At 46.6% G+C, this 12,008-nt stretch overlaps 1 protein-coding gene across 1 annotated transcript in view; it reads left to right on the top strand.

The window, feature by feature from the left end:
- LOC115532658 (serine/arginine repetitive matrix protein 2) overlaps positions 1–10,334 on the top strand; it is a 10,725-nt gene extending 391 nt beyond the window's left edge. The window contains exons 1-8 of the mRNA XM_030342536.1: positions 1–314; positions 1,171–1,264; positions 1,758–1,849; positions 2,810–2,850; positions 5,798–5,848; positions 6,994–7,921; positions 9,379–9,451; positions 10,083–10,334. The exon at positions 1–314 is cut by the window's left edge and continues 391 nt beyond it. Coding sequence (XP_030198396.1) covers positions 1–314; positions 1,171–1,264; positions 1,758–1,849; positions 2,810–2,850; positions 5,798–5,848; positions 6,994–7,921; positions 9,379–9,451; positions 10,083–10,279 — 1,790 coding nt within the window. The 3' untranslated portion in view covers positions 10,280–10,334. The remainder of the gene's footprint in view (positions 315–1,170; positions 1,265–1,757; positions 1,850–2,809; positions 2,851–5,797; positions 5,849–6,993; positions 7,922–9,378; positions 9,452–10,082) is intronic.
- The last annotated feature ends 1,674 nt before the right edge of the window (positions 10,335–12,008 follow it).

Genomic DNA, 12,008 nt, shown 5'->3' with positions numbered 1-12,008 from the left:
CCCCCCCGGGGCTGCGGCCCCACTGCGAGGGCCAGTGTCTGGTCTGGGCGTGCAAGACGTGCAAGAGGAAGTCGGCGCCGAGCGACCGGCGCAAGGCGGCCACGCTGCGGGAGCGGCGGCGGCTGAAGAAGATCAACGAGGCGTTCGACGCGCTGAAGAAGAAGACGGTGGCCAACCCCAACCAGCGGCTGCCCAAAGTGGAGATCCTGCGCAGCGCCATCAGCTACATCGAGAAGCTGCAGGACCTGCTGCAGACGCTGGACCGCGCCGAGGCGGGCGGGGCCGGGGGGCCGCCCGGCGCCAAGGACCACAACGTAAGGAGCTCTGAGCGTCGGGGGGGGGGTTGGGTTGTTGTGGTGGAGGGTGAGAGTCGGACGCACGGACAGGCTGACAGGCTGACTGGCTGACTGGCTGACTGGCTGGCTGACAGAAAGACAGATGGATAGATGGACAGATAGATAGAGAGAGAGAGAGAGAGAGAGAGAGAGAGAGAGAGAGAGAGAGAGAGAGAGAGAGAGAGAGAGAGAGAGAGAGAGAGAGAGAGAGAGGGACAGAGAGACAGATGGACGGACGGACGGACGGACGGACGGACGGACGGACGGACGGACGGACGGACGGACAGACAGACAGACAGACAGACAGACAGACAGACAGACAGACAGACAAACAGAGAGAGAGATCAATTGTTAGACATATAGATCGATAAATAGATAGATGCCAATGTTGTTAACTATTGTGATTGATTTGAGATCAGCGATGGTCACTCAATATGATGAAAGATAACACAGAAATGGCATACTTCTACCACCGCTAACGTTACTACTGTTGCTACTGCTGTTAGTGATACTGTTGCTACCACTATTACCATGCTACCTACTTTACCACTACCAATACTATTTATAATACTACTGCTGCTACTACTCCACTACTACTACTATTTATATTGCTTCTACCACTGCTACTACTTTACTACTACTACTACTATTTATAATACTACTGCTACTGCCATTTCAACTGTAACTAATACTACTTCATCAACAACTAAGACTACCTCTATGTTTATGACAACAACTTATACTACTACTGCTACCACCTCTAATACTACTACAACTACTAGAACCACGTAGTTTGCGTTATATGAAGACGATGTTAAACTTGTTATTTGCACAGGTGGTGAGTGGCAGGTACCATTGGAAGAAGTCTTCCCAGAAGTTGCAGACCTCTGCAGACCATTCCAACGCTCCCATGACCAATCACAAAGCAGGTAGGCAGGGATCAATGCAAATAATTCACACGTCGTGTTATTGTATGTGTTTAGACTGGATCTGGATCTGAATGTGCTTACACTAAGCTGAATGTGTTCATACTGAAACAGACTGAATGTGTTTACACTGAATCAGACTCTGGATCTGTTTATACTGAATCAGTCTCTGATGTGTTTATGCTGATTCAGACTCTGTGTGTGTTTGTGCTGAATCTGATTCTGAATGTGTTCATACTGGTTTTTATACGCAATCAAACTCTGAATGTGTTTATACTGGATGTGATTCTGAATGTGTTTAAATTGGATGTGAATCTGAATGTGTTTATTCTGGATTTGAATGTGTTCAGATTGTATCCGAATCTGAATGAGTTTATACTGGATTGAAATGTGTATACCGGATCTAAAACTGAATGTGTTTATGCTTGATCTGAATGCGTCCATGAAATTGGATATGAATTAAGACAGTGTTTTGTTTATCGATGTTGTTTCCCAGGTAACGAGATGTCAAGCGCCCCCAGCCTTCTTCACCTTTCGTCCATTGTAAACAGCATCTCACAGGAAGAGAAGATACAGCTGAACCCGGAGGCCTCAGAACACTGAAACTATTGGTTAACGCGGCGGTATATTCAACCAATCGTGTCGCTTCATTTTGATCCATTTCCTGGATTGGATGATTAATGTTGTTGTTGTTGTTTAGTATTCCCATTTCACTTATTCATTCTAGCTTTTGTTTGTTGTTTCTATTCACTTGAGCCGCATAAGATAATCATTACTTTACCAAACAGCTCTTTCATAGGCACAAATTTGATATGTATATATTTTTTAACAATTGATTTTTAAATGTCTTTTTTTATATAAAAAACATCCCTTGAAACGAAGGAAATCTTGTACTTCAATATTTATACATAAAAGACAGATAAATAAAAACATTTTTCAAGATAAAGTAGAGCATCTTTATTATGCTAGGTAGCATCAATACATTGTGTGTAGCCTAGAACGTTCTTGCTGAAATAAGTCTCCCCATGAACAATCAACACATTGAAAATATATAAAACCACTCCGAACCAGCCTCTAAAACATGCCTCTGCATGCCCTCTTGTCAGTATCCCAACCGACACGCATCTAGCCTAGCCTAGCCTAGCCTAGCCCCAACTGTAACTTGAGTCAGTTCTAAACGTGGAGCGCCTCTTCCATCACGCGTTGGCATATGGAAACTTGGTGAGCGCGGGTGTGAGGTTCAAAGCCCACCGGGGGTAATGAAGCCCGCCCATCCATTAGCCTCCTAATCCCACTCAGCAGGCTGGCTAGCATCTTCACGCGCGCTCCTCAAGCTTGTTTACATGCAATCTAATTCCAGTTAAAAATGGCGGCGCGGACCATTCACGGCCGTGTGTGTGAATTCATCAAGCCTTGTTTGTCACGCGTCCATCTGAGACGCGGGGCCGAGGGGAGCGCTTGTTTACGGTGTCGTGGCGGCCCGCGGTGCCACTGCCACCGACGGCGTGACTCTGCGTCAGGATCAAGAGTGACCCGTTGTTCCCTTAGATCTCTGCGGACGACAGCCAGGGTCAGGCTGACCTCTGGGGGCACGCCTCATCGCTCCACGCGCTCACACACATATGGACTAATGCACACATGGACTAATGCACACATGGACTAATACACACATGGACACACAGACTAACAGACACATGGACTAATACACAAAGACTAACACACGCATGGACACACAGGCTAATACACACATGTACACACAGGCTAATACACATACCGACACACAAATGGACATACAGACTCACACACACAAAGACACCCAGACTCACACACACATGGACACACAGACTTATGCACACAAAGACACACAGGCAAACACACGCATAGACACACATGACACACAGACTCACACGCACACATAGACATAGACACACACATACTTAAAGACTTACATACACACAGCCAAACTGACCAACATACACACATACTAACATACCCACATAGACACACAGACTAATGTACACAAACTAACACACACACATCCTAACATACACACATATAGACAAATACTAAAATACACACATAGACACACATTCTAACATACACAAAAATACACTGACACAAGCCATAACCATAGCCATAACACTAGCATACACACTGAAACACATACACACAAAAAACAATATACACACAAGGTAACATGCATTCATGCTAACATTCACACATATGGAGAAATAACATTAAACACACACTATCCTATGCAAACAGGTGCACACACCCACAAACACACACATTTGCACAACATGCAAATACTTATGCACACAAACAGACAACAAATAAATGTTCCTGCCCACATATATGCATCCACACAAATAAACACCCACACATTTCCCGATGAGAGGGAGGTTTCAGGCCGGCAGAACACTGTGTTTCTTTCTCTGAAAGTAGAGACATTAATAAAATATGCTCCAACAAATTCAGAGGGTTGAAAAAAATACCAACAGAAAGAAATTGGCGCTATTAGGTCTTGGAGGCTTGAAAAGCATAATCCAGGCCTATAATACCCCTCTCCAGTCCTTCCCTTCAAAGTCTCCGCATATTTTATACCCAGAATCCACCGCCAGACAGAAACCCGAGAGCTCCCCCAGTAATGTAGTTTTAATGGGAGCTGGGCAGCCCGCTGTCTCTATCAGACTGCAGGCCTCCTTACCCCACCCTCGCCTCCTCCCTCTCTGCTGGGGGAAATCACAACACTGATATCTTTATTTGTAAAGTAGCATTCGAACACCACCCGAAAAACAACAGCGTTTTACCTAGTAGCTCACAATGATGCAAAGACTTGCAGGGGAAATAACCAAAACCTTCGGATTAGTTGCCTCAAGAACGTGGAATAGATTTTCCATTTTAATCAGTTTAATTGTGTGGCAGAAACAATGTGATCAGAAATAGATTTGTGTGGTAGTGCCATTCGAAAACCAGCCCAAAAACCATTGTGTTTTATCAAGAAGCTTACAGCGATGCAAAGAAATCACACACAATGATTAGTGGCTTCACTCAGAGTCAATGTTTAATTGTGTGTCTGAAACAATGTGATCAAAAATAGATGTGTGTGTTGAAATAATTTAATCAGAAACAGAGCAAGAATCCAGCTTGTGTTTAGATATGAAGCATGCATTGTCAAAGAGTATATTTATGCGATTAAAGACATTCAAATATGATTATTAAAGGAATAGCAATTAAAAAGTACTACTTCCACTATGCTCACACTACTACTGACACTGTAGTTATTTCTAGGCCTATACTGCTGCAACAAGGATGATAATGTTAATCCTTCTTTATAAAAGGATTTAAACCAACACTTTCTCCACTGCCTGCTTCGAGGGGATATGGATGGAAAGTCCAGACTTGTCCCAACTTTACGAGGGATCTCCATATCGCCGATGGCAGCGTTTACATCCGTTGGCCGAGAGAAAGTTATGTTTTAAAAGCAGGGATTCAGCGGGAGGGGGTGGGTTTATAGGAAGCTCTAAGCCCCTGGAGGGTGGACGCCTTGTCTCTCTCCAGAACGCTGGAGTTCACCTCCGACGTCTGCCAGACAAGTGCTGTTGCCAATCACTGGTGTTAGTCATGGCCGCGGAGGATGACCCAAGACACTGGTTTCTTAGGAGAAAAGGACTTGTGTTTCGCCTGGATGGTAACTAATAGGCCTGGTGGAACGAGAACTAATAATTCATTTAGACAACGACTAGGCCTAATTAAGAGACAGCATTATACAAATACGTTTTTTAATAGATTTTTTACTTTGTAAAAATCGCAATATCTTTTCTTACTGTAATCTGCTATACAGATTATGTTATAGGCCTACATTTTTACTTTTTGTTATTTATTTTATAATCTTTTTTGTGTCTTGTTATTTTCCATTTTTTATTTTTTGTTTTTTGGATAATCCTGAGTTAAACGTGTAATCGACGCGAGGCAGACGGATTCCAGTTTTAAATCAAACCGTGGCGTCAGAGGCCGGAATGGAGATACACCACGTCACTCACACCGAATCAGAGCATGCACACTTTAGAAGAATTAAGGCTTTCAGACGTGAGGAAGAGGGACATAAAAACACCACCTCCTGCCCCTACACTTAACTCCGGCTCTGACCCTTGACAACAACTCCACCACTGATCCGTAAAAAAACAAACACATGGAGCGAGAGAAAAAAAGAAAAGAAAGCGCTCCTGGTCAGACTGCTAGAGAACCACGGAAGTGTCTTCATTTGGGATGTAAGCCTACTACGCGATCTGACCATGTGCTCGGGTCATTTAAATCAAAGGCTCCTCGCGAGGATTTCTCGTGGTTCCCAAACCGTGATCCCCTTTGATCTCAACGTCAGCTACAAGCATACCCTCGAACAAGCACAAGCGAACACCCGGCACAATGTCTTCCTCAGCTGTGCGCAATACAAGCTTCGCAGGGCCATCCAAACCCTCCCCACTGGCCTTCCAGTGGCTGAGAGCTGTGCTTCTGGTGCGTCTTGTGTTTTCTTAGGTGCGCGTCGTTCCCAGAGATTGCCCACCACGCCAAACGTTTTGACACATTGTGAGAAATATCCGTATTGTATCCTTGTAAGCTGTCAACAACGCCGCTAAAGTAATTATCCCTGCTACGACTGCGTCATCTGCTCTAGGGTTTTCCCATCGTCTCACATCGTTGGTTCCCCCAATCAAATTAACACGCATTCTCTGTAATATTCGTCATATTTAATATCGTTGGATTCATAACGTTTCCAGTAAATGTGTTCACTTTCAGTTATTTAGGGAGCATTTAAAAAGTAAAAATCACTTTCAAAACGTATTTGTATAATGACTTCTCTTAATTAGTTATCTAAATGAATTATGAGATAATGATTAGTTCTGTTCCACTAGGCCTATGACACTCCATTTACATATTTCTTTCCTCCACAATAAGGGCCAAACCTTCTAGGGTCCATGTGTCCATCTGTTGTGGGCCTCCTGGAAAATAAAAGCACTACAAGGCACTTCATTTAACGGTCAAAATTTGGTCCATGAAGTGGCGTAGTGCTGCTAATTATTTTAATTACTCCCTTAATGAGCTTGCGCAAACACAGACACCCCCCTGTCCGTGACACCTTAGATGATGGCTGAGGGGTGTTCAGAGAAGGCTTACCGCCGGCCGCTCTGAAATGTTACACCTCCCGCTCTGCAGCTGGGCTGCATCTGCAAACGCTGGGGTCTCCGGCGGAACCGAAAATAAAACGAAAGAGTCGAACGGAAAAAACACAAAGTCGTTTTACGGTTGACGTCAAAAGGGCACACGAGAGAACGCGGCCGTGTGTTGAGGTTAAAAATCGGTGTAAGCCGGTTTTCCCCCCCTCACTGAAATTCTGGAGCTTTTAGTCATCAGGGGTCGCGCTGGAGAGAGGGCCCTAAAAAAAAACAAAAGAACGTGTGGTGGTGAGTGGGAAAAACATCACTAAGGGGCAGATGTGGGAAATCTCTGCAGGGTTCTGGGGGTTGGTGGGGGAGGGGGTGGGGGTGGTGGGTGTGGGGGGCGAGGGGTTAGCGATAGGGGTGAGGGCGGGTGGGAGGGAGGGAGGGAGGGAGGGAGGGAGGGAGGGAGGGAGGGAGGGGGAGTCGAGCTAACCTCTCGCCTGCCTCCCGGCTGGGCCAATGGGCCATGGTAATTAGATCTGACCAATGTGGGCCCCGGGCTCTGGCCCCCAGGGCATATAAAGGGAAGGCCCCGGTGGCAACGGCCCCTTCATATCACTCAGAGGCCTCCTCTCCCCCCCGGGCATCTCGAGAGACCGCGGCCCTCCGCCTACACTGCTGTCTCCTACCCTGCTGCCCGCCTTCACCCCTCACGTCCACCAGAAGAAGAAGAAGAAGAAGTAGAAGAAGCAGGAGTAGTAGAAGAAGAAGAAGAAGAAGAAGAAGAAGAAGAAGAAGAAGAAGAAGAAGAAGAAGAAGAAGAAGTAGAAGAAGAAGTAGAAGAAGCAGGAGTAGAAGAAGAACCAGAAGAAGAAGAAGAAGTAGAAGAAGAAGAAGAAGAAGAAGAAGCAGGAGTAGAAGAAGAACCAGAAGAAGAAGAAGAAGTAGAAGAAGAAGAAGAAGAAGAAGCAGGAGTAGAAGAAGAACCAGAAGAAGAAGAAGAAGTAGAAGAAGAAGAAGAAGAAGAAGAAGAAGAACCATCGGAGGCCCCATGGATCTCTTCTCTCCCTCCCAGGGGTACTACGACGAGGCCTCCTCTCCGGACAGCCTGGACTTCGGCGGCGGGGGCCTGGAGCTGGCCGGCTCCGAGGAGGACGAGCACTTCAGGGTCCCGGGCGCGGACCACCAGCCGGGCCACTGCTTGCAGTGGGCCTGCAAGGCCTGCAAGCGCAAGCCCACCACCATGGACCGACGGCGGGCCGCCACCATGCGGGAGCGCCGGCGGCTCAAGAAGGTGAACCACGCCTTCGAGGCCCTGCGCCGCTGCACCTCGGCCAACCCCAGCCAGCGTCTGCCCAAGGTGGAGATCCTGCGCAACGCCATCCAGTACATCGAGAGCCTGCAGGACCTGCTGCACGAGCAGGTGGAGCAGTACTACGCCCTGCCCGGCCAGAGCTGCTCAGAGCCCGGGAGCCCGCTGTCCAGCTGCTCCGACAGCATGGTGAGAACCTTTACCTTCTCCCCCTCGCGGCAATCCCTCCACACCCACCTCCTCCTCCTCCTCCTCCGCCGCCCTCGACCCCCTCCACCCCTCCGCCCGACCCCCGAGCCTCTCTTCATGGCTCTATCGGTTCCCGATGCAGCCCTGAGCAGTAAACAGGGGCTGGGACTTCAAAGCGCCAGGGTTCACGTTCGCTCCGTGCCCCCTTGCTTCGTACGCTGCGTGTTCCTCGAGGCGCAGGGAGGAAAGGCAGGGGAGGAGGCCCTTTGCTGGGCGTTGTACGACGCCGTTCAGCCTCCATTTACGGAGCAGAATCGGCCTGGGGTTGTTCTCGGGGCCGAGTCCTTGTTTGAATTATTAACGTAATGGAGTTTGGGCATTTATTGTGTGTTTTGTTTTCATCAGTGCCTGATGAAAAATGTAGAAGTTTCCCGGGTTGAACGCTGAATCCCCCGTAGTCTTAGCTTCACCCTTAACTGTTTGGTCCACATTATGCGAAATAGAACGTCTCTCTGCCTGTTGTTGTTGTTGTTGTTGTTGTTGTTGTTGTTGTTGTTGTTTGTGTGTAGAGAGCTGATGTGTGTGCGTGCGAGCGTCAATATCCTTCACAATAAAGGGCGACCTTCTGCCAAGTGCCGGACCGAAACTAAAACTGAAACAATAGCCTCATAGTGATGGCGGCATGGCATGGAAATCATTGCTTCCTCAATCGCCAGACATTTAATAGTCGCTCATAAAATATCCCGCTCGAATCCACCTTACATCAGGCCTGACCAGAACAGAACCAGGGGTCACCTGCCCCCTCTGCATTCCACCCGTCTGCCTCCATGACCGCATGTCCTGCACCCCTGCCAGGGTTTTCTGGTAGATTTACTGGGAGAAAGTGTCATCTTGCACCCAGCGCTGGTGTTGCTTCCACTGGGCTCCAATCGATTGGCCACGCCAACCGCGAGAGCCGTGGCCCCCGAGAACGCTTGGGTTCCACGCTGCCATGGACTGTGTGTGTGTGTGTGTATGTGTGTGTGTGTGTGTGTGTGTGTATGTGTGTGTGTGTGTGCGGGTGTGTGTGTGTGTGTGTGTGTGGGTGTGGGGAGGGGAGGGGGGGGGGGGTTTAGAAGTTGCTGTGAAATAACCCCCCACTCCACAAACCCCACCACCACCACTACCCCATTCTCTCTGTAAACTAAAAAAAAAAACACGTGTGGGATTTATTAGCGTTTATAAGATTTCTCTTTTTTATTTTGCTCCTTTTCTTCGTTCCTGCTCTGTGTTTATCCATTCCTCGCTCTTCCGCTCGCTGGCTTGTATTCGGCGGTCATGTGGGGCTGTTTTCCGCGGATTGAAACCTCTTTTCGGGGGGGCTTTAGGATGTGGGGCGAGTGGTCGATGAGTGACATGGAACACGTTGTGTTTTGATCCTAACCCCGGTTTGTTTTGATCTCTGTTTCCTCCTCCAGGCCGACTGCAACAGCCCCGTATGGCCGCAAGTGACCGCCCTCTACAGCGGCGGCTACTGTTACGTTAAGAATGGTGAGCCCCCTTTGCTTCAAAATAATTAATCGTCATTAGATACACATCTAGAAGTGGTACAGCAATGGCATGCTGGACCGCCGTGTTCCTACAAGAACTACTGCAAACATGTTTTTGTTTTTTTGTGTACGCTACGGATTTAAAGTTTAATATTAAAAGTTTAACTTTACTTTTTTTTTTTTTTTGATTTCATATGCTGCAATTTAAAATATTTTCAGTTGATGGTCAGCGACTGATCCAAGTTCAGTCTCTGATTTTCTCTCTGTATCTCTGTCTCTGTCTCTGTCTCTGTCTCTCTCTCTCTCTCTCTCTCTCTCTCTCTCTCTCTCTCTCTCTCTCTCTCTCTCTCTCTCTCTCTCTCTCACTGTCTCTCTCTCTCTCTCTCTGTCTCTCTCTCTCTCTCTCTCTCTCTCTCTCTCTCTCTCTCTCTCTCTCTCTCTGTCTCTGTCTCTGTCTCTGTCTCTGTCTCTGTCTCTCTCTCTCTCTCTCTCTCTCTCTCTCTCTCTCTCTCATATAATCTATATACTAACATATATTCACATTGCCAAACCCAAGTAAAATACGTCGCAACCTGTCAATAAACAGCAGCACCAAACCTGACCCCGTCTCTCCCTGTCCCTCCCTCCCCCAGACGGCCAGGTCAGCAAGGCGGCCGGGGCCTCCAGCCTGCAGTGCCTCTCCAGCATCGTGGACCGCCTCACCTCCGTGGAGGTCCCCCACGCCGGGCCCCCGGGGGTCCCCAGCGACGGCTACTCCTGCTCCCCTGACTCCCAGCCCCTGTCCCCCGAGAGCCCCGCGGGCCCCAGGCCCATCTACCACGTCCTGTGATCAGGGGGGGGAGACGGACCCCCAAAGCTGGGGGCCGCCAGGTGGGAAGGACAACAGGAACATTTGCAGAGTGCATTACCAACCCCCCAAATCCCCCCCAGCTCCCCCACAGCTCCCCCCATCCCCCAACAGTTCAAAAGCACTAGCATGTACGCTCAACCGACGCCAACATTTCTCGAAGCTGACCCTAAACTGATGCCAAACTGACGCTGAATTTATGTTAAAGTTCTGATGAAGAGACTGAACTGAACTGACGCTAAACTGACGCTGAATTTACGTCAAAGTTAAGCTGAAGTGAGTTCACTGATGCTAACTTGGTGCTAAATTTACGCTAATGTTAAGCTAAAGTGACTAAAGCGATGCAAAATTGACTCTAAACTGCCGTTAATGTTAGCTAGAGTGACTAAACTGATGCTTACGTGGCGCTGAATTTACGTTAAAGTTAAGCTAAATTGACCAAACTGATGCTAAATTGACGCTAAACTTCAGTGATTAGCAACAGAGAACATTGTTGCCCAGTGGTCAGCTTTTTATATTGTAAATATATGAGATTGTAAATATATATGTGTAAATACCCGTCTATTCTATCTATGCTATTCTATACCGTAATGGACCATATTTAATAATGATAATAATAATAATAAAAATTCACTTGACACATCGTGCATTTTATTCAAACTCAATGTTGTATTTAAAGTGTTGCTTTTTCTATCCTTGCTTTTATTCATCATTAAAGCTTTATTTGTTTTATATAAGTGTTTTGTTGAGTGATTCGTATTTTCAATTTCCTTAATTCTAGCGAGAATCTAATATTAGTTTGATGACTGTAACACGTGACACGTTACAGGTCTGCAAAGGTTAATACTGAACACGTATCTATGTGTGGTTTAAATGGGAAAACGTGAACAAGTCATGACAAGTGTATTATAGTTAAAATACATCATCATAAACAAGAAAACCAGGAATAAATATTTGAGTTGGAACAGCTTGGAAAATATGTTTTTTTCCAAACTTGACACCAAGAAAAAAAAGTTCAACAATTATTGTTGTTTTCAAAACCCTAGGGCATGTAGAATATGCAATTCGTGTTAATTTGTGGTTGTTTGTGTATTTGGGTACACTTGTTTGTTTGTGTGTATGTGTGTGTGTATGCGTGTGTTGGTGTATGTGTTAGTTTGTCTATGCATATGTGTGTGTTTGTGTGTGTATGTGTGCCCGCATGCTTGCGTGGGTGTGTGCGTGTGTGTGTATCTATGTATTTGGCTGTTTATTAAGCTTACAACTTCAAAATTAAACTTTTTAGAAGATATTCTTTCCAAAAGGGAAAAAACATAAATTCTCATTACATTTGGGAGAGCAGGCTGATTATCATGCTCATTAACTCTGAAGGAAAAGTTCTGATCGGTTGTAATTGCTTCCCTTTATTGCTGCAGGCTGAAGCTGTAGATCTTTGTGCAGCCAGCCACCGTGGAGGGGACCGCGATGTGAGGGGATCCGCTGGGAGATAATCAACCGTGTGAAGACTAATCACTCTGCTTTGCCCTGACTGAAAACAGCCATTATCGATCTGATTTGCTTTGAAAAATCCTTAAGATCATTTGGATGTTTAATACCCGGGGGATGTGCTATGATATATGCAAAGGTTGAGAAATCCTATCTTGTATTTTGTCTTTTGATTTCACTACATCAATTTTACATTGGGTGCTTACATCTTTGGTATGTAGTTAAC

This window comes from Gadus morhua, chromosome 19 (genome assembly GCF_902167405.1).
Source record: "Gadus morhua chromosome 19, gadMor3.0, whole genome shotgun sequence".
In the NCBI taxonomy this organism is placed as follows: domain Eukaryota; kingdom Metazoa; phylum Chordata; class Actinopteri; order Gadiformes; family Gadidae; genus Gadus; species Gadus morhua.
Note: the sequence above shows the minus strand (reverse complement) of the source record. Positions and strands in the feature narration are given on the sequence as shown.